Source organism: Petaurus breviceps, unplaced genomic scaffold (assembly GCF_028583685.1).
Source record: "Petaurus breviceps papuanus isolate PSGF00001 unplaced genomic scaffold, PetGlider_PUasm1.0 91133, whole genome shotgun sequence".
Lineage (NCBI taxonomy): Eukaryota > Metazoa > Chordata > Mammalia > Diprotodontia > Petauridae > Petaurus > Petaurus breviceps.
In genome coordinates, this window is record NW_027187419.1 from 52,546,511 (window position 1) to 52,570,607 (window position 24,097).

General features: G+C 33.5%; 1 protein-coding gene across 1 annotated transcript in view; it reads right to left on the reverse strand.

Annotated features, from left to right (window-relative positions):
- PSPC1 (paraspeckle component 1) overlaps positions 1–24,097 on the reverse strand; it is a 57,076-nt gene that overhangs the window by 17,410 nt on the left and 15,569 nt on the right. The window contains exons 5-6 of the mRNA XM_069080051.1: positions 11,287–11,371; positions 9,245–9,350 (exon numbers count right to left, since the gene is read on the reverse strand). Of these exons, the coding sequence (XP_068936152.1) occupies positions 9,245–9,350; positions 11,287–11,371 (191 nt within the window). The remainder of the gene's footprint in view (positions 1–9,244; positions 9,351–11,286; positions 11,372–24,097) is intronic.

Sequence of the window (24,097 nt, forward strand, 5' to 3'; positions counted from 1 at the left end):
GGGAGATTGGGTAGTAATAGTAGAGTCCCACCACCAGAAGGGGGGACCCCAGTTTTTTTCCCCCCCCACAAAATATTAACAAGCTCTGGGTTTTAACACAATCAATTTGAAAAGTAAGCCAATACAGGGGAATCTCCCCCCAAAAAAAAAAAAAAAAAAAAAAAAAAAAAAAAAAAAAAATGTAGGTACCAGAAAACAAGAAAAAAGCTGCACCATTCATGTCTGCAATAAGAGCTTTCATTTGAGATATTTAAAAAATTAATTATAAAATAAGAAAAATACGGAAAATTTTCTTTGAAAATTTACTATTTTGGGAAAAATTACACTATAGAGCTAAAAGTAGTCCCAAATTATCCTTCTTCAACAACATACATATCATTTAACTCAGCTATATCTATCCTATTACTGAATAAACTTCACAAGTTCTAGATCAAGTTCTTCTTAAGCTCTAAATCTTTCCTGACTATATTACTGATACTGCACTCTCAAATAAATTATTATATATGATTAAGTCCCTTTCCAAACACTTAATGATATTTAACTTCTTCCTTATTAAATATATTCACATATCACAAATACTAGATCCATTCAACAGCTATAATCAGCACTTGAGTAGGGCAAAAAATAACTAAAATGTGCATAAACTTTTTCTTACTTAAGAATAGCCAAGTTCTTGTGAGTCAAAAGTTTAAAATCAGGAGAAAAGATGAATGGGAGATCACTAGACAAGAAAGGAAGAGAAATAAAAATGAACCAGAATCTAATACAGTTCTAAAATCCTATTAAGAGTCCATACAGGCGATGTCGGTTCAGAGAATTCAACTGCTCAGCCAACTAATGAAATGCCCAGGTAGGACTAGAATCAAGATTCTCTTAGGACTATTAGTACACTATTTAACTAAAACTGTATTGCATATCCACTCCATAAGGAGGTGTAAATAAGTCACATATAGAAGACCTAATTCTAAAACACAAATTAATTTCCATAGTAACTGATTATCAAGGTCTATCTACACTGTTAAAATAGTTCTGGAAGCCTTCTCTTATATTTTACTGTTAAATTCATCACTGCAAATAAACTGCATCTAGTCCAAATTCTTCTGCCTACATTTCAAATTCTTCAATAATTCATTCCACTACAAAATAGTTATTTGTACTACTTTCCAAGACAAAACACATAATTCCAATAAAGCTTCAGTTTCTTCAAACTATATTTATTTCTTCCCTCTGTGCCACTGGAAACACCACTGCTCTACCTCTATCCTTCCTTCCTCCCTGGGCTTCTGTAAAATATTCTTCATTCAATATCTAAGTTATTATCTTCTTCACAAAACTTCTCCAACTACTATAGCTCTCACTCCCAGGATTTTAATTAGTACCTCAATTTAACAAACATGCAAATGTCTATTAGTAATTCTATTTTATCAGGCTCCCCACTTAAGAGTTTTAAAATTCTAGACTCCTTTTATTATAGGAGGCATTTTTATTAATTTTTGGCACATTTAAATGGCTAACGAGGTCTTTTAAGTTATCTTAATTACTTGATAATAAAAAGTAAAAGTCTAATACACTAATATAATCACATCATTTTCAATCTGATGAAAAATTTGCTATCTGTGCACCAGTTCTATAATCAAATTAAGTTGAAAATCAGGCACTTGCCTTGTTTTCAAGTAAAATGACATAAATGAATTATTTATCCTTTAGTTCTGTTGGTAGTACCTTAAATACAGTTCCCAAATGGTCATAAATCCCTTTTGTCATTTATAATTATCATTAAAAGCTCCAGAAATATTATACTCACAGATTTTTAGCATCTGTTATATATGACTTCAAGGTTTACAAGGAGGTTTACATACTTTCTCAAACTCTATAAGAAGTAGGGATTATTTCGTTCTTTGTGAATGCATACCAAATACCTAACAGTACCTGGAACATAGAAAATGTTTAGCTTATTAAAAGATCTATTCTAAGAACCAACCTGTGAGCTACATATTTGACTGGTATCATAATCTCATTTTGCGGATTCTACATCTGAGGAATAAGAAGTTATGCGATGATCTGATTTGTCCATGGTCACAAAGAAATTAAGTGCCAGGAGACACAAATCTCTCCTACCTTAGTCCAACTACAGCACTTCGCACTATCATGCTGCCTTTCTGACCCTGTATAAAGTATGTAAGAGGTAATCTTCAATATAGACCAAAAAAAACAAAAATAAAACCCAACTCCAAAAATGCAATATATCTCATTTAAATTATTAAAGAAACAGCCATTAGGATGATTTTGTGCTATGAATATTGTAAAGAGGAAGAGGGAGAGAATTCTGACCAATGTACTATAAGGTTACAAACAGAATGAGAAAGGTAGAAGAGTATAATGATTATTCATGAGATTTTCTTCCTGGGATTAACTGTACAAAAAATAATATAATCCTATCTTATAAGGTCACATAACCAAACCTTAAAAGACTTTTACCACAGAGTCAAATGGATAATTAAAAAATAGTATAAAAAATTAATCTTTTTCTTTTGCCTTGAGAAAATATTTATGTTGAATTTGACTTTTTACAACTAGGTTTCCCCATCTCATCCAAGGTAGTAGTATAGGGACAGAAGGAATAGGGACAGAAGTACAAGGAAAGAAGGAAATCTGATGGACAGCCCAGTCACAGAGCCTTACCATAATGATGCTGAACTTAGTTCAGTCACACAATGAGCACAGCCCACTGTATCTCAAGAGATCTTTTAAATTTAGTCTCCTAGATAGCTGGGATGACAGGCAAAATAACTAATAAGACTGAAAATTGTCTAGGCTTCTTATTCTGTCTCTTTCAGTATCCTCCCTAGGCTCTTAGAAGTTACAGCACAGAAAAAAAGTCCAATCAAATGTATTTTTAATGTTGTTATTATCATTGTTGTCATTATCATATAAAGCATCTAGCCTGGGTGGCACCCACAAGAATTCAGGAAACTTTAAGGAACACATTTAAATTTAAAGAGTTAGCACATGGCTAAATTATTATTGATTCTTCTTCAGTCACCTACCAAGGTGCTAAAATAGCAATCTGTTCCTTACGTGCTATATGTACCTGCACATTATATCTATAGGAAGTATACCCTTTAATTCTCTTATCAAGGTGAGATTTGATGCTGTCCATTATTTAATAGGATCACAAAATTTAAAGGTGAAATGGAACTGAGATGATTTATTGGTTCCACTTCATTTTACAAAATGATGAAAAGAAAAAGAGGAAACTTTAAATCACTAGCTCAGGTCAGGTTAAGTAGAAAGCCAGTAGTCCACAATATCTAACTACAGTTTTTGCTTCTACACCTTATGGAGATTTTCTACTATCCATATTCAGAAAAAGAACTATTAAGTCAGAATGCAAAACAAAGCATACTATTTGCTTTTTTTTTTGTTTCTTCTTTCTTGGGGTTCCTCCCATTGGTTCCAGTCCTTCACAACAAGACTAATGTGTAAATATGTTCAATATGAATGTATATGTAAAGCCTGTATCAGACTGCACACCATCTTTGCAGAGGGAGGAGGGAGAAAATTTGGAGCTCAAAATCTTATGTAAATGAATGCTACAAACTAAAAATTAATTAAGTTTAAAAAAGGATGCGCATTTTCCATTGTTGCTATGTGGTTTCTTTTGCCAAGTGTTCCCAAATTCATCAAAAAGCATTAAATGAAATAAAGTCTCCTATTCTTCAACACATATATACTCTTGTTTAACAAATTTGTTATAATTAACATTGCCAAAATTTAAATATTCCTAATTCACAATTTCCAGAAACCATGTCTTCCCAAATCTCTAAATTGTAGAATTTAGCATTAAGTTAGGACTAATTGAATAAGTTATCAGAAGAACCAGAGGCAGGGTATTTGGTGTTCTGAAATTACTTCACACAAATGAAGTCACCAATGTGAAGGTCTATGAAGCCTTCAACCATGTTGCCCAACCCAAACTAAAAGTGGTTAGGATCACTGCTGACCATAGGAACAAAGTACATCTCTGTCACAAATTTGATGATTCATCTCTTGCCTGAAAGGAGGTAATTATTGTGTCAAAGAAGTCCTTTTCTCACAGCTCCTGTTAAGACTAAATAAAAATCCTGTTTATGTTAAAGTATATAATTAGACAGATGACATCATAAAGAATTTCAAAAATTAGTAACAGATACTCTACCAGTAAAAAAACTTGGGAATAAAAGAAAAGATATATTTGGACTCCATTTTGAATTTAAATATACTGATTTTTTTCTAAAGCAATAAAATGTGAATGAGAGATCAAATAGTACTATATGAACTCTCTACATATGTACAGATACATACATACATACATATGTATGTATGTATAAACATGTATTTAAAACCTACAGCAAGAACAAGAACACGATTTAGGAGGTAGAGGGACCAAAGGACCAAAACTGTACAAGGCAATAATTCTACTTTGTAATGTCACCATCATTATTTTTCTACCCACCCACCCCCAAAATTCCACTTGTAGCCATATCACTTGACTAGCATTTTAAGATCTCAATAATTATTATGACAGAAATATTGATACTAATTACAGTAACAATTAAAACTCAAGGCTCAGTTTCTCATTTCCAAGAACTAGTTTGAAATTTTACACATCCAACTGAAGTTTACACACCACAAATAACAAATTAAAGTTAGAAACCTACAACAAACCATTCTATTAGTTAAGAACCTCTAAAAACTTTGACAACACTTCTACGAAATTTCTTTAACATTTGTCCTCGATGCTCAATGTTTCAAATTGTATAGAAAATAAAAGGTGAAGATGTTCTCAAAGACAATTTTTAGCAAGTTACATTTGAAGTCAAACTACTTGTGTCTCAACAACAATCCCTTTAAAAATGTTTCCTGCTCAAAAATTCAAAGGAAAAATGTTTAAGTATATGAATGCCAGAAACAATAAACAATGAAAATGATAAAATATTAAGCTTCAGTAATTAATTAGTTCATGTATGAGTAAACCATTAAAAAAAAGTACTTACCCTTAACTAAATTTTTATAGCAACAGGTTATGCATATTAAAATATTCCTGAGCAATAGGTAGCTCTCTTAAGATTTCTGAGAAAATGTATCTAAAAAGGTTGTACAGCATACCTAAATTGAAATTCTATTCCAATGACTCACTATGACGAAAAATTCAGCTCTCAAAACATACGTGGAGAGCCAATGTTAGGACAACATAAACCTCAGAAAAATACAAGTCCTGACATAGATTACATTCTCCGTTGTTCCATAACCACCATCATTTGAGAGTTTCCACTAATCCATAAAAATTAACAAAAAAGAAAAAGGATTTTTGGCAAGATGAGTGGCAAGGGAACAATAATACTTCTAAAGATGGAGTTGATGGGAAATTGTGCCAGAATCAATAAAATTAGACTATTGAAGAATTTACATCTAAAACACTTTAGTTATTTGACAAGCAATTAATGCATAAGAAAAATGCTCCCAACTGTCCTCATTCCCATGTATAGTTAATTGATTCTTGATAACCTTCAATGACATAATAGAACATAAAAGAATATTGTTCTGCCAGAAGGTTTTTTTTTTCAAATTCTCCCCAAAGATGACCACTATTATAGGTTCTAAGATCTATAAAAATAGCTATCAACTTAAACTGTCACCTGTCCACATAAAGAAAGATGGTGATTTCTTCAAAATAATATATAATTTCAGATGAAGAGATGTATAGTCACTAATAAAAGGACTGGCTCTCTTACCAACAAAATAGACACTTAAAGAGAAATTTATTTGACTTTTAAAACAGACACTTATAAATTAAAGATGAGTTATTATTTTCTTCACTGCTGAAAAACAAATGATAGAAATTTCTCCATCATAAGCTTTTATCATGTCAAACAATAAACTATCCTTACTGTCTACCAGCTTTTAATTAAGGCACCACAGCTCCATCCATATAATTCTGACACTTCATGTGAAAATGCTAACTTACAAGTATATTATCTTTATTGTTAATGTGGCTTTTGCTAACATTACTTTTGCCAATTAAAAAGGCACTAAAAAAATTCTCATTGCCCAGGATCAAAATGCCCTTTTTCCCTTATAATATCCTCCCATATTTCCTCCCCACAACTCCCCCCCCCATTTTCCACATAGGATCAATGCTTCAAACACACTGGGTATAAACAAGCATGTAATACATTTAGTATATCACAAGATTAATGTAGCAGGAAGCCATTCTTTAAGCGACCTTACACTTACAGAATGCCTGTATTTTTGAAATATCATGCGAAACTAGTAAAATTTAATTAGAAATATAATTCAATTCACTCATCATTGTGGGAAAAGTTGTCAGAGAACATGAAGTAAGGAAAAAAATTCTCAGCATTGAGCAAACACCATGAAACCTTATGCTTTTCTTGTCCAAGAGAAATTGAGATGTTTTACATATAATTACTAAAGCTATTTACATTCAAGAGTTAAAACCTCGGACACTTCACTGGGTTATAAGAACACTTAAAACATTAATATTTAATAATTATTAACTTAGAAATAAGACAAAGTTTTTACTTATCTTTGAGACCTCATTCAAATCTTCAAAATATCTATGACAACCTTTCAAAACCGTCACTGAGAAACATGAAAACAGTGGCTTTAAAAGACCAATTTTGAAGGCCATCAAAAAACTATTTGAGGAGGGAGCAATCTGTGAGGATTTTTATTTGTCCCTTATTACCTCATAAGGAAAAAAACTAGGCAAGTAAGAGACAAATGGTGCCTGTAAGAAATTAGGTTTCAGTTAACTTTTATATTCTGTAAAAAAGCTTATAGCAACGGAAATTTTAATGCTATAATTAATACAATCTATAGATGTTTCTGCACTACAGAGTACAAATCAAAGTACAAATACTACTTTACAATAGGAATAAGTTATAAATTTTTAAAAAGGTTAAGAGGCTTATTATATAAAAACAAAAACAAAGCACCTAAGCCTGGTGATTTTAACTCAATCTGAGAACTTACCATTTGGTTCCTCCTTTTAAAACTGAACAATGAAGAAATAAGATAGCACGTGAGGGCCTATTTTCAAAGTTTTAAAAAATAAAAGCATTCAAAACACTTACCAATTCTTTCCAAATACAATTTTTCCATAACAAATCAACAGCAGATTTAAAAATTGCAACCACACATCTTTTTCTTGATAAGAAATTTGGAAAATCTAGTAATTGTTAGCTATGGAAAATGCTCTCCATACAAAAGATAACGGTACCAGGCAGAGAAAAATCACCCAAATCATACGCATAAAGTTAAATATTCACTTTTAATAAAAAGAAAAAAATTAAGACCATAATTTCCTATTCAATTCTAATGTCATAACATAGCATTAAAATTAAATTATAATTATATACTATAGAAAGTGCTGGTTTAGTCAGAAAATTTTTATGGGAATGTATTTTAAACATTTTCAATGACTAAATATGCATGACTGCATATTTATACATATTCACAACTGAAGCTATTTTAGTCAAGAAAATGAATGAGGCTAAAGAAGTGAATATGCTTCTGAAAGCCTGTTTTTATGAATGTATATATACTATACATATACACTGAGGTAAAATTATGATTAATATGCAAAACAGTAAACTGTGTATGATCTCTAGAAGAAAATCACTATTTAAATGTCTGCATAGGGAAATTTCCTTTTTTTAAAAATAGAAGTGATAGCTAATTCGATGTTAGATTGTAAAATTTTTAAATTATTATGCTTTAATACTTTGAATAAAATAATTTTTTTGATCAAAACAATTTTTAAAACTATAAAACTATTTCCTCATTTAACAATACTGTTTTAGCAAAACATCAAAATGGATTATATCCTCTCTGAAATAAGGTATTATTTGCAAACATTGACACTAGCCAGAAATTTTAAGTATGCAATTATTTTAAAATTCTAGATTTTATTACCTTAAGATCATTAATACATTGAGCCAGCTTAATGCTGAATAAATTAACATTAGTCCAAAGCACAAGATGTAAGTGGTATTTATACCATTGCTTTCTATACTTAGACAACATTCAAATACTGCTTTGAAATCCTTTCCAAATGCTGAACAATATCCTTAAAACTACCGCTTATTGTCAATAAAAACAAACTTAAGTGATGTTACCACTTCTGAAACACCTTAAAATAGAACTGAAGAAAAACAAATAAAAAGATAAAATGATACATATCAAGTATCAATCACATTTTAAGTGGTTTATGTCTGATTATTTCAGGTTTGACTCAAAAGATAGTATTCACTTTTCCAAAATGTAATTTTAAAAAATTAACGAAAAAGCACTGAATTCCTTGCTTTTATATTATCTTTATTTTGATTTAAAATTATTAAAAGTAACCACTTAACTATACAAGTTTGTGTTTTTTCCTTACATGAACCAAAAAGAAAAATCTGAAAAACCTAATAAATTATCTGTTTTAAAAGCTTCCTTTTTACAGATACTATGTATTTAAAAAAAAAAATACACCTGTTAAAATTACCAAAACATTACCTCAGTTGAATATGGACTTGAAAAAAAGTTAAAATGGTAAGATATTAATTATAGATTTCACTACAAAGAGCCAGGATCTGCTTTTAAATTTTCACAGTCCGTTAACAAAGCCTTAAAACGATGATAAAGCCAATATTTCATTCATTTAAAAATGCTAAAGTTTATTTCTATCAAATTAGCAACATACGGAGTAATTTCACTTTTAAGATATAAATGGTAGGTTGAAGGTGTCAAAATATAAAACAATGAGTTTAATGCTTTTTAATTCATATTCAATTCTGTCACAGAAAAGCCTACAGCAATTGTTAAGCATAGCAGCCAAAAAAGGACTTTTCAGCTGTTGTGTCTTTTAAATAATAGACAAAACAAGTAGAAAAGAGTGCCTCTGCACAATTACATAAAGATTTAACACTAATTGTAGTAGAAATCAGTAAAAAGCCATAAATTCAACTTGTGCTAGAAATAAAGAAGTGATGTACAGAAATGCATAATAAAGAATAGGACACCACTCTTGTAGAAGTAATTTCATTGAGATAATAAGCACATTGGAAAGAAATTTTACTCCTAGCTATAAAGAAATACCTATTCATGGAATAAACCAGGTATTATATAGCTTACATCAAGTGTTTCCTCCTGCCAGTTGAAGATTACCATTTTAATTAACTAGTATTCTACTTACATTTTCCAAGTAGTTTGGTTTAAATCCTTCTTGCTGTCTTCGAAGTTCCTCTTGTTCTCTATGACGTATCATCTCTTCTTCTCGACGGCGATGTTCTTCTTCATGTCTAAAGGGGTTCACATATTAATCTCTGAATACCGTGAATTCTGTCTCATGATTTAACATTTCATCTAAATACTACATCTTGTAGCAATGCAATTCTATTACTTGGCATGTATGCCTTTTCTCTGATGACTCAAAGGAACTATAACACTCAGTAAGCACAGAACTATTAAATAAACAGCCTCTCTATTTTTAAGGAAAAATTACATGCTCACAACTGAATGTGGAAAAACACACACACATTTATTCTCCTCACTCTCAATTTTTTGAAAATCTCTTTGTTACCACTACCATTCCCCAATACTCCCACCAAATTAAACATTATCTCTAACTCTTTCCTCTCCCTCATAACTAAAATTCAATCAGTGTCTGAGATTTATGCTACATTTCTACATCTTTGCAATCATTCCTCTCTTTATATAATTAAATAGCTGGGAATTCTAGTTCTATGGGAAATAAAAGCAAAGAAAGTTTTTCTTCAGATTTTGATGATTTTAAATAGGTCCTTTTCCAGGTCTTTGCTTTTGAGATTTGTAGCAAAAATGTATGTTTTCTTTTGTCCTAACAATTACTGATACTATTATGTGATTTTAAAAAAATTACGGATATGTCTATTTATGCTAACTGACTCCCTAATGTTCAACCATCCCTATAAATGCCAAACCTACACCATTTAAAAATAATGTAGAAAGGTATCAGACTAGGGGTCCCTATTGTAAATACTAAGAACTAGTCACATCAGGTAAAGAAAATCAACCATATGGCAATTCAAGAAGATTCCTTTGGAATAAATGAATACAACATCACTTCAATCACATGCAGGGATAAAGCGTATCTTCTTCCATCATAACAGTAATCAACTAAAAATTTCCCTCCATATATTTGATAACTTGTTGTCTACTCAGCATGTAGAAAGTTGGATTGTATATGCGATAAGTATATTACAGAAGCAGTCAACCAGTCTATTAAAATAACGTTCTTTCAATTATTTCACAATACATGACATGAATGAAGGAGCAGATGGGAAAAGATTAAAGGGCCACAGAGGGTAAAGTGAAAGAACTACCACATACCAACACAGGGACCTAAAGGAAACATAACAGACAAATGTAGCTCAAGATTAATTACAGACTTATCTTCCATCATGAGACTCTTAAGAACTTCACACTTGCCAAAATGAAGTAAACAGAAGCTGTGCTTTCCATGCCTTTGCGTAAGTATTTCCCTTCTCTCTCCACTGCCTAATTGTCCTTTCAAGTTCCTGCACAAAATAAAACCTTCTTCCCACCTTGCCCTAAGACTAATAATCTTTCCCTTACATTCCAAAACATTTTTTTGCCTGATCAGTGGTACTTAATATACTCAATCTTACATCATAACTGCACACATAAACTTAAGATACTACCATGACATCAGGGAACATGTATTATTTATTTCTGTCATCACTAAAAACAAATGTATATTAAATGCAGCCTTAGCCAATTTCCTTGAAAAGCCAAAGTACTCAAAGAGACATAAAAATCCCTTTAAATTTTTCAAATAAATAACCTGATGATATAACAGCCAATGTTCCTATGGCATTTTAAAGTCTTAGAAAGTAGTTTCATACATATTTCATATACATCATTTATTATAGCACAAAGAAAAAATATTTTAAGCCTTTACTTCAAAGATCTGGTAAATTATTTAATTTATAAACATGAACAGATGTTGAGAATCTCATCCTTATCACTTATTTTTTATTTCTTTCCAACCCGGAAAAGAAATTAAAAGCAGATCTCACTACTATCTACACAAATCCTTTATTCATTAAACTATTACTTTACCCAAATTTTGCAAGCAGATTTTATATATTTTTACTTTCTAAAAATATTCAAACATGTTTTAAAGTTCAAATATTATACTGAATTCATTTGTTTAAAAAAAAAATCACCATTTACCTTAACTGTATTTGTTTGCGTTTCTGAAGCTCTTGATTTCGAAGTTCTTCCAAACGTCTCAGTTCTTCCTGGCGCCTCATAAGATCTATAAAATATTCATTTTAAAATTATTTTATCAATTATGTGTGATCGGGAAGTGATGGCAAATTCCATAAAATGTAATTGTATCAGTCTTCTCACTCTAAAGAACTAGAATAAGTAGACTTTTAAAGAAATTGTTATGATACAAACTTCATTCTTGTCCATTTTTCTCAGTATGCTCTGCACAAAGCAAAAACTCAGTAAAAGCTTAGCAGTTCTTCAGTAAATTTTTTTCTCTCCAATAGCTAACTAAACTTGAATTATATCTCAACTCTAACCACCCTTGAGATTTAATTACATTCACCTCACATAAAATTTTTTGTCAAATCATAACAGTAACAGATAGGGCTGGATGACTTCCTAAAGTTCTTTCAATTCTAATTCCCTTCATTTACTTTACATTTATATTTAAGTGAGCCCAGAAACATTACTTTTAAATTTACTCTTAACGTGATTAATTTTGATAATTCCTTTCTATGAGCTACTCATTAACTGAGTAACCTAGCCAAAGATATCAAGTTAGAAGAGTAAAAAGAAAATCTACTAGTCATGAAGGCAATGAATGCATTATTTTAGAGCTGAACTCCAATACAAAGAGAAACCAAGAAAAATGACAACTACTAATTCCAAAATTATTAATTTAGTAAAATTTACCTATTCCTTCAATAAAAGATAATAAGAAACTTCATTAATTAACAGTCTGATTTCTTTGTAAAATTCCTTTACAGATTCCTTAAGATTAGAAATGGTGCTAAATATGTGGGCCTCATTAGGTACATAGAAGACATCAGTGCTCATCACTTCCAGAAAAGCTCAAATACTATCGAACCAAACTGACCTTTTCACTGAAAACTACCCTATCATGAATAAAAAAAATATATATATATTTTAAACATCTGTATTTCTGACTGGATCCCTTAAACTTACCTTACCAGCTAATAGTTTACATTTTTGCATTCTTTGCCATTTAAATCCCTATTTTACAAGTTAAAAAAAAAAAAACCTGTCATCAACAATTATCTCTGAAACAGACTTGATATCCAAGATTTACAGAAAACAGACATATATCCAAAAGCCATTTCCCAATAATGAAATGGTCAAAGAACATAAACACTTTTCAAAAGAAGTGCAAACCATATAAAAATGCTCCAAATCACTAACAAAATAATTCTGAGGTTTCACCTCACATTTGGCAAACTAAGAAAACAAGATAAAAGTTAATGTTGGAGGGATTATGAAAAGACAGGTATAGCAATGGATTAATATAACCATTATGGAAAACAATTTTGGGAATTAGGTAAATAAAGTGACTAAAATGTTCATACCCCTTGATCCCGAGTTCAATGTTACGTTTATCCCCCCAAGTCATTGATAAAAAAGGTTCCATATACACCAAAGTATTTATAGCAGCATTTGTTGTGGTAGAAAAAAACTGGAAACAAAGTAGATGTCCATCAATTTAGGTACAGCAAAATATGGTATACAAATGTAAGAGAAAAACTTAAATGGAAAGAATATCTACACAAAGCAAGTAAACAAATTATAAACAAGTTTAGACCCAAAGAAGAGATGAATTCTTGTAGTTTCCTCTCTCCACCATACCTTTATCACTGGCCTACTTGCATTTTCTCAAACTTTTACATCCCTTTCCAGTTTTCATGCCTTGGTACTCATTGTCCCTCATAACTAAAAATGCTCTTCCTTCTCACCTCTGACTGACCCTGCAACTATCTGACTTCATTCAACATAAAATCCCACCTATTTCGAGAGGTTTTTCCCATCAACTCGGCCACTAATGCCTTTTCTTTTCTATCCATTCCCCCACACTAATCCATCTATATATAGAACATATTATCTTCTAACCAATTCTGGGTTGCTCCTTCCTCTCCCACCAGAAGCTAATGCTTTGACTTCTTAAAAATGTGTGTGTAACTAGTTGTTTACATATTATCTCTATCATTAGAATGTAAATTCCATGACGGCAGAGAATTGTTTATTTTTTTTATCTTTAGTGCTTGGCACACATTTAATAAATATTTGTTTACTGAAATCTGAGAAGCTCTCTCCCCGAAGCCCCCAACTTTTGGAAAGATGGGGATACAAAAACATGTCATATTACAAAAAAGTTATGATTTTTTTGTGTCAACTGGTTTGGATAAACTTTTCTAAAAAAAAAAAAAAATTTACTATTCAGCAATGACCTGGAAGAGGAGAGAAGGGTTACAGGGTGAAATGCAAGAGATATAAAAACAAAAACTGTAAAAAGAAAAAATTTTAAATTCTTCTTACATATTAAAAGGATAATTTTCTCTTCCTTTTCACATTTAATCAAGATTTTTCTCAATTAGTGGAAATAAAAAGTTACCCCAAAATAATCATCTCATGATTAGATGAAGAATGCAGAGGAAAAATTTGGCATAAATATATCTGATGCAAGACAAACTTATTTAACCCTGACATTCACCTAATAACTAATCTAGGAAACATTTTTTATACTTTCAATTAATAATACAAATTATCCATATTAATTCAAAATTTACTTAAACAGTACCCTGTTTTTCAATTCTATTTTGGGAGTTTACAAAGTATATAGCAACATAAGAGTTAATCATAAAACTCTTAAAAATAACCTATACAAGTTTCAAATGCTCTAAAAGAATGGCTTGAAAAGGCCAAGATTTATGTATTCATAACGCTTAAAAAATATTAGTTCATGAAAACAAAATTAACTTTTCCACAAAATGGGAAAACTCCAAACATTCACAATAATGAGGAACTTAATAGAATTAGAAATTTTATTGGGATAACATAAGGATTTTCCTTCACACTGATGACTAAAAACAGAAAGTATTTACACAAAGTAACCTCTAATACATTCACTCATATTTATCATTGTTGAGTCATTTCAGTTGTGTTCAACTCTTGTTGATCCCATTTAGGGGCTTCTTGGCAAAGATACTGGAGTGGTATGCCATTTCTTTCTCAAATTGATTTTACAGATGAGAAAACTGAGGCAAACAGGGTTAAGTGACTTGCTCAGGTACACACAGGTAGTAGTGTCTGATGCTGGATCTGAATTTGGGTCTTCCTGACTCCAGACCCAGTACTCTTGTCCACTAAGCTACCTAGTTGCATCACTTGACATACCAAATCAAATTCTAAATGTTGTGGATTGAAAGTCACATCCTCTCTCACCACTTATTTCCAGTCAAATAATCACTAGCCTGGTTAAGGCCCTCATCACCCAAGGGCTTTGTGAATCATCACGGACTACTACAACAGTATGCTACTCAGTTTCTCTATTTGGAGTCTCTCCCCTCTATATGTTCTACACACAGGCACCAAGGTAATTTTCCTAAAGCACAGGTCTGATCGTATCACAGCATTCCATTACTCAATCCTCAGTTGCTCTGAAGTTCTTTTGATAGCTGAACCTCCAAGCATTCAAACCCTACTGCAGAGAGTATAACCTGAATGGGCTGGTCTCACTATTCAAATGCCACACATTTTCCTAAAAGACTATTTTGCAGAGAAATCACCCAAGGCAGGCATTCACATAATGGTCAGAAGAAGCAATACAAGGACACTCTCAAGATCTCCCTGAAGATCTTTGGTATTGATTGCAAAACATGGAAAATGCTGGTAGAGAATCATCCAGCATGGCATGACCACAAGAAAGAAGGTGCTATGCTCTATGAGCAAGGCAGAATAACAGTAGCTCAAAAGAAACATGAGATGTACAAATTCAGAGACAACTCTCTTCCAAACAGTCATACAGACTATTTGTACCAGACTTACAGTAAAGCTTTTCAAATTCAGGTTGGCACATCCATCCACAGTTGGACACACTGTACAATGATGCTTAACACTGTTCTATCATTTTGATCCTCTTCAGTATAAAGAAGAAATGACAATAACCACCCACCCCCATCACTAAATTATATTCCCTAACAATGCGTCTTAGAATTCCTATTTTCCTTCAGAGTTCCACTATAAAGTCTGACCTCCTACTCAAAGTCTTTCCTGTCGGGGCAGGTAGGTGGCGCAGTGAATAGAGCACCAGCCCTAGAGTCAGGAGGACCTGAGTTCAAATCCAGACTCAGACAATTTACACAAAAACTAGCCATGTGACCTTGGGCAAGTCACTTAATTCCAACTGCCCTCCAAAAAAAAAAAAAAGAAAATGATGATTGCTTAATTTACTAGCAACAACAGCTATTATTCTTATTGAACTCTAAGGTTTAACAAGTGTTTTACAACCATCTTGCTTAAAAAGCAAAAACTGCAAAACATTAGCATCTTTGAATCAGTCATACTGTTTAATGCATTTTATGCTTCTATTTAATGTGATTACAAAATTAGTAAAAACAACAAATATTTTAATAATATATATTAAAGAAAAAGACACCCAAGTATAAAAAAATAAGATAATCAAGTATATAAGCAAATTAACTTAGGAATGAAAGTATTACCCCCATTTTGAAAATAAGTAAACAAGGGGTGGCCAGTTAGCACAGAAAGTAAGAGCACCGGCTCCAGTGTTGAGAAGACCTGGAGATCGAATCCCGGGCTCAGACACTTAGCACCCACCCAGAAACACCTGGCCGTGTAACCTTGAGCAAGTTACTTAACCCCAATTGCTTAGGGGCGGCCAGGTGGCTCAACAAGTAAGAACACCGGTTCCAGTGTTGGGACGACCTGGAGATCGAATCCCGAGCTCAGACACTCAGCACCACACCCAGAAATAACTGGCCGTGTAACCTTGAGCAAGTTACTTAACCCCAATTGCTTAAAAAAAAAAAAGAAGTAAACTAAGGATGAGAAGTTATATCTGTTCACGACCATGCAACTATATAGCAGAGAGAGGATTCAAACCACTATTTTATGACTCCAAATCTAGTTCTTAGCAAAATATGATGAGAACTGTAGAACTGAATGAAGCATCTCTGCCAGTGACCAACAGAGAACTGTGTGTAGAGGCCCTCAGCTCCAATGTGATCAGCATTCTAAATAATGTTCTATGTACATGGATCAAAATGAGTAAGACACATATGATAAAAATACCAATTAGGAGACTGTCACAGTAATCTTGGGAAAAGGTGATAAAGGTCTACACTAGGGCAGTGATTGTATAAATAGAGTATTCACAGGGTATGAATAAAAAATATTGTGAGAGTTAAAACAAAGTTTGACAAATGACTGCATATGTGGGGAAAGGGAAAATGAGCAGCTAAGGATAAGTAGAAGGTTCAATCCTGGGTAACTTAAAAGGATGGTAATGGCACCCTTCATAGTAATAGGGAGGTTAAAAAGGATAGATTTGAAGGAAAAGATGAGTTCTGTATTAGACATGTCAAATCTGAAATACGTGCAGGACAACCAAATGAAAAAGTCCAAAAGGCAGCTAGTAATATGTGACTTGAGCTGAGGAAAGAAGCTAAGGATAAATATAATGATTAGAGATTAATTACATAACTATACCATAAATATATTCACCAGAGATTAATTACATAACTATACTCATTTGGAATTGATGAGGTCACTAAGTGAAAGAGTATAGCAAGAAAGAGAAGAATCTAAGACATCACCTTTGGGCATACCCATAGCCAGGAGGCATGATATGGAATATCAATCAGCAAAGACTGCAAAAAGACAGCAAAGACAAAAGGGAAGAAAACCAAAAGAGAGAAATGTGACAAAACCCAGAGATGAATGGGTATCCATAAGAGAACAAGGTAATTCTGGAAAAAGCTGTTTCAATTGAGCCAATTTGTAACAGGATTAGAACAGATTCAGATGTAGGGTAACAGAGAGTAGAAAGGTATTTTAAGTTTGATCATGAGAGGAAGGAGATGAGGAGACTGTGGGGTCAAATGTGGGATAGGGAAAGAAATCAGACAGATGTGAAGTTGTATTGAGATAGCTAGAGTACATAAAATTCCCTGGATTCACTATGCTAAGTTTACTATTTCTTGATCTATACTTATATGGACCACCAAAGGGCAACTAAGAACAAACTGGAAAAGCATGGAATCTAGGGACTCAAGAAGAGCTTTGACAATAAATGAAAATAGAAACAACACTAAGATTTTCCCTGCATGGTCATTAGGTTGGCAGACACGACAAAAGTGAAAATGGTAAATGGTGGAAGGGGTATGAAATATCCATTGATAGAGAACACAAGTTCCAGCTAAGGTGGAAAAAGCAAAAGGGAAAAAAAAAAAGCCTAGATACCACTTTCAAGAAATCATAAAAGAAAAATGGCCACCACCTAATAAAACCAGAGAGCAAAGTGTTAGACTACACAAGTCTCCTCCTGAAATTACAAAATGAAAATTCCAAGAATGTCATAGCCAAAATCCAGAGCTCCAGGTGAACACTACAAACAACCAAAAAGGAAGAGCTCATGCACTAACAAGTCAGATTATGAGGTATCACATCATACCTATCAGATTGGCTAACATGGCTAAACAGGAAAATGATAAATGTTAGAGATGTGAGAAAGTTGGAACACTAATTCATTGTTGGTGAAGTTATGAACTGATCCAACCATTCTGACAATTTGAAGCTATACCCAAAAAGGCTACAAAAATGTGCATACCTTTTGAACCAGCAATACCACTTCTAAGGCTGTATCCAAAACAGACCATAAAAATGGTAAAATGGCTCACATGTACAAAAATATTTATAGCAGCTCTTTTTGTGGTGGCCAAGAACTGGAAAATCAAGAGGATGCTCATCAATTGGAGAATGGCTAAACAAGTTGTGGTAAATGAATGTAACAGAATACTACTGTGCTATAAGAAATGACAAACAGGCAGACTTCAGAGAAACCTGGACTTACATGAACTGATGCTGAATGAGGGGAGCAGAACCAGGAGAACACTGTACACAGTAAAAGCCACAGTGTTTGAGGACTGATTTTGATAGACTTAGCTCTTCTCAACAATGCAAGGACCTAAAACAACCCCAAAGGACACATGATGGAAAATGCCAGCCACATCCAGAGAAAGACCTATGGAGCTGAAATGCAGAAGGAAAAAGACAATTTTTGTTTTGTTTTATTTTGGATTTTTTTTTCCTTTCTCATGTTTTTTCCCATTTGTCATAATTCTTCTATGCAGCATAACTAATGTGAAAATGTGTTTAATAGGAATATATGTGTAGAGCTCTTATCAGATTGCAAATCTTAGGAAGGGAGGGGGGACAGAGAGGGAGAAAATTTAAAGCTACGGGAGGGAATGTAGAAAACTAAAATAAGTAATTTTTTTTAAAAAGTCAGGATTATGCAAGAACTGGCAGCTAATCGTCCAAAAGAAAAGACCACCTTGGAATACAACATATTCCAAAAAATAAAAGCTTAAAACCAAAAATATCTTACCGCATAAAAAAACTACATAATCCTACAAGGGGAAAACAAAACTGAACCAAAAAACTACCCCCCCCAAAAAAAAGTCTAGATCTTTAATAGAGAGAACTTTTAAGCATTATTTGAAGTATTACAGTGAAGAAAGAGCATGAGACTTAGCTTTAAGAAGACCTGAGGTTGAATCTAGCTTTGGACACTTAGAGGATGTGACTTTGAGTCACTTCTCTCAACCTAAGTTTATTCACATGCAAAACTAGGGTAATAATAGGATCTAGAGTACAAGGCTGTGGAGAGAATCAAATAAGATAAATTATGCAAAGACCTTTAAGGTGGACCTATATAAAGGTTATCTATAATTCCTGCTAGAAAAGAGTAGAGTTAAGTTTAAATATGAAATAAAAACTAGAAAGAAAAATACATTTGAGCATTCAAAGGGACTGTATATACACTTAAGACATGCTTATATTCTAATGAGAAGGAGGAGTACCTTTAGAACCCTCATGTCATCAAGGATCAAAGAGGAGAGTTAAATGGGGGGGGGGGGGGGAAGACAAGTAGAGGTGTGATAATCCTTTTTGGGAGTACTGAAAAATAAAAGGAATGAAAAAGAAATATACTAGGGAACAAAGGAAAAGGAAAGGGAAGGTGTTCATTATCTCACAAAATGGAGTAGCTAATTTGAATACCCAAATATGGAGAAAAGGGTGAACCTCACTTCTATCTGAACTAAAGGAAAGTTGAACAGACTCATATTAAGAGTTTGGTGTAGAATACATTAAACTCAACAGTTAAACAGGAGTAGACAAGACAGGGAGAAAGAAGGGTTGGATTAGTTTTAAGTAAACTACAAACTACAAAGTTGGAGGCATGAAGAGATGATTATTTTTTTCTAACTGAAAGAAAAGTAAAGGCACAGAAACATGGCTTCAAATATAGTTCACACCATCCTCCTTTGTAAAGAGGAAGAAGCAGAAGAAAAGGAAAAGTACAAGGAGACACAATTATAATACTGTGATATGGGATGGCTCTCTGGGAGGGTAAAGAATAAGGAAAAACTTTAAGCCATGTTAAAACAAAAATGATTAATAAAAAATGTCATTACTTTTGAAGGTGAATGGGTTAAACTTAAATCTCTGTAGATGCAATAAAAGGCAGAATCCCATTAGAATGTTAACACATTATTATAAAGCCCCTTCTAATCATTCACATAAACTTACCTTTCTAGAGTTCTTTTGGCTATTGCTTGTATTTCAAAGATTTTACTCATCAGCTCTAGTCTTTTCCTCAGAAATCCTTGAAAAATCCTCTAGTCCATTAAAAGTTAGTTTTCTGGGGAAGCCAGGTGGCACAGCGAATAAGAGTGCTGGCCCCAATGTTGGGAGGCCTGGGATTGGTTCCGGCCTCAGATACTCGGCACCCACACAAAAATAACTGGCTGTGTAACCTTGAGCAAGTTACTTAACCCCGACTGCTTAAAAAAAAAAAGTTAGCTTTCCTTTCCTGTAGGATTATACTCCACTTTGAACAGTAAATTATTGTTGGCTTTTATTTCTTTGATGTGGGAGCTCTGGTTTTTACCTAGGACTTCTCTTTTAATGAATTCTTTCAAGAAGTGATCAATAGATTTATATTCACTTTGCCCTCTGGTTCTAATAGTTCTGGGTAGGTTTCATTTGTTATGTCCTAAAATAGTGTTGGTCAGTCTTTTTGTGGTCATAATTTTCAGGGGGCTTAAGTTGGTGTCCAATGAGCTTAAACTCTTTTTTCTCCTTTCCAGGTCTGTTGTTCTTGATAACAGGCATCTTACATTTTCACCTATTTTTTTAAAATCTTATGATTTTGTTCTTCCTCTACCCTAATCATTGATTTGTTTGATCTATTCTAGTATTCCAGAAATCTCTTACTTAGATAAGGTTTGCAACACTTTTTCAAATTTTCTTTCTCCACTGCTTTAATCTCATTTTTTTAATCTCTTGCTTCATGCTTCTAAGTAGTCATGTAGTCCATGCTGAAAATCTATTTTCTCAGGGCAGCCAGGTAGCACAGCGAGTAAGAGCACTGGGTCCAGTGTCAGGATGACCTGGGGATCGAATCCAGGCTCACTCAGCAGCCACCCAGAAACACCTGGCCATGTAACCTTGAGCAAGTTACTTAACCCCAATTGCTTAGGGGTGGCCAGGTGGCTCGGTGAGTAAGAGCACCAGCTCCAGTGTCAGGATGACCTGGGGATCAAATCCAGGCTCAGATACTTAGCACCACACCCAGAAATAACTGGCTGCATAACCTTGATCATGTTACTTAACCCCGATTGCTTTAATAAAAAAAAAAATCTATTTTCTCCTTTGAGTAGCTCTGTTATAGATTTACTTTCTTATTGGAGAATCTCTAGACTTACAATAATTTTTATGCTGCTTATTGTTTTCTTTGACTTACTCAACCCTCTTCCTGAACTGGGTCTTTGTGACAAAGCCAAGTCCTCCTCCCTGCCATGCTTTTGGGATGGAGGGGTTGGCCCTGAGGTTCACCTGAGTTTCTGCAATGATAACCACCTACTTAGATTATGTTCCACTGTATTTTTGAAGTTCACAGTCCTGAATTTTTAGGGCCCTGTTTTTTCATTTCAAGACAGAGAAATAAGGTCTTTGGAGCCTGGGTTGCCCCAGTCTAAGCACCACTACAGCAAATGCTGCTCCCTACTCTAAGCGGCTTCCCAGATTCCCATCCCAGTGCTGTCTTCCCTGATTCTTTTTTGGGCAGACTTCTGCTTTTGCTATCTCCAAACATAGGGTGGGCCTCGAAGATTATACTTATCTGTGGAGTGAAACTGCTTAGGCTGGGAAGGTGAACTCTTAGAAGTTTTCATCAAAAAAAAAAAAAAACCAAGTTGTTTTAATCCCCACAGCCAAGAAAAATGGAGCATCACTTGAAATGAAGTCAATCAATACCACCTTCTTTCCCTGATGGCAGTTATCTAACTGGCTGAATTAAAATGCAATTCCTTCTATTCAGTGGCAGTCTCCAGAATCCAAGCCATTAAGAACTGTTGGTATCAAACAAAGTCTTCTTTAAACACCATAGTAAAAAACAGGTAATTTGTCAGTACAGATAAAGGATTAGCTAGTTAACCAGTATCCATGTCCTTTCCAATATGAGACCCCTAAGAATGTTATTATTGAGGTCACTAAACATGTTCATGATTCAAATCCATATGGAAAGGAATCATTACTGCTACATAATGTGCTAATGGTGATGGCAAATCTAAAAGAGAATCTAGGTATCACCCCCTAAGTCTGAATATTTCTAACATGCTGAAGATATGTTCATTGTAGAGCAATATTCAAATCAGGACACAAGCTCCCCTTTTCTGTTGATTATCCAATGCAAATTAATAAACAAAATTAAAGACATCCCTCATGTAACTTAAGCTCTCCTTATAATGGTGACAAAGAAATGTCATGGCCACTGTAGATAATGCTAAATCGACCTATAAAAACTATTTTTATGCTCGTGATTCATAAAAATATCCTGAAAAAAATTATCTTTAGAGCTGCTTTGTATCTATAAGTCTTAATGTTTTACAGAAATGCTAAAAAGCAAAGATGTCTGTAACTAAACATTTTTAAACGAAATAAAATCATCCGAGACCTATGTGAACAGAAAAATCAATCACATGGATATCAAAAATGGAGCAAAAATAACTAAGGCAAACCACAGAATACACTGCGAGGGACATTTTTATAAAATGGGAATGCCCATTTTGAGGGTATTTTCAGAAATATGTCCTCAATGACTTAAAGTAACAAAAACATGCAATTAGAACCACTTCAAGATAAAGCAGATGTTTCCTATTTGTAAGGCCCTTTTACAAGGGAAACCAAATAATTTCTTCTTTACCACAAGGGTTCCAAAGATGAAGAATACAATATTTTACCTTCTCAGATTGCAAATTTGGGGATTGCTTGTATTACAAAAGTCTACCTGTGCTTGAATACCACTCATTTCTCTCTCTCTCTCTCACTCACACACACACACACACACACACACACACACACACACGATAAGCACTATCACAGCAATCTTGTAGAAAATTCACCTTAGTTTAGTTAGCAACTCAGTAAATAGAGCACCAGTCCTGGAGTTAGGAGGACCTAAGTTCAAATCCAGCCTTAGACACTTAACACTTACTTAACTCTCAATTGCCCTGCCTTCCCCCCTCCAAAAAAAGTGTTAGCAACTAAGAAATTCCATAGGAAAAGTACTTATAAAAGTTTCTACACTCAAACATTACCTAAAACAAGAGTCAAAGTGTCAAAAGTATAAGATCATCACAATTTAATATAATGTGGGAACAATGATTTAGTTTAACTATCTTCCATCTACATATTTTTCTTTTTCCAGAATACCTATTCTACCAGTGACACAAGCATAAGACTGCTAAGAAAACCTATCACCACCTAGAACAGCCTATAAAGTAGCAAGAGATGTTAGTTCTTGTCAAGTAGAAGTATCCCTAACTAAAAAGAAAATTATCCCAAACTGCATTACATCCAACAATGACCAAAGAATAGAAATAAAAATAAACACATACACTCCCTGAGAGTCTGATCATGCAAGTAAACTTGCCCCCCAAATTTTTTTCTTCTACTGAAGGTCACACTCAAAGATTTAAAAAGCAAACTAATTTTTAGTGGGGTTTTTTTGGGGGGGTGAGGGGGAGTGTTTTGGTTTTTTTATGTGACGTCACTAGTATAGGGAACTGAACAACTACTCAGCACATTCAAGACTTTCCTGGGGTGCTGAGAGACTCAACAACTAGCCCAGGATCTCGTAAATCATACATGTTAAGAGGCAGAAAAGGCAACATGAAAAGGCACATGCTCTGACTCTGAGTTGGTCCTCTACCCACTCAATCACAATGTTGTAGAGCAAATATATAAAATGCTTAACTGAAAATTATTTTCAATAAAATAATTTTAATAAAACGGTTTATTAAGAATATATTTATTTGGGGTGGCTAAGGGGTGCGGTGAATAGAGCACTGGCCCTGGAGTCAGGAAGACCCGAGTTCAAATCCAGGCTCAGACACAACACAAAACCTTGGGCGAGCCACTTAACCCCAACTGCCCTACCTTCCCCCTCCAAAAAGCAAAAAACAAAACAAAAATGTACTACTCTTTCAGAGACCATAAAAAAATCGTCTTCCATAAATTAAAATGTTCTTATCCATCTATTATCTACATAGCATCAGTTTTTCCAAATGAGAAGCAATGATTTCGCCTCAATCCACTAAAATGTTCTTGTCCGTTAACATTGTCTTGTCAGTGTCAAAGAGCACTATAATAAGACTAGCTGTAGATATGG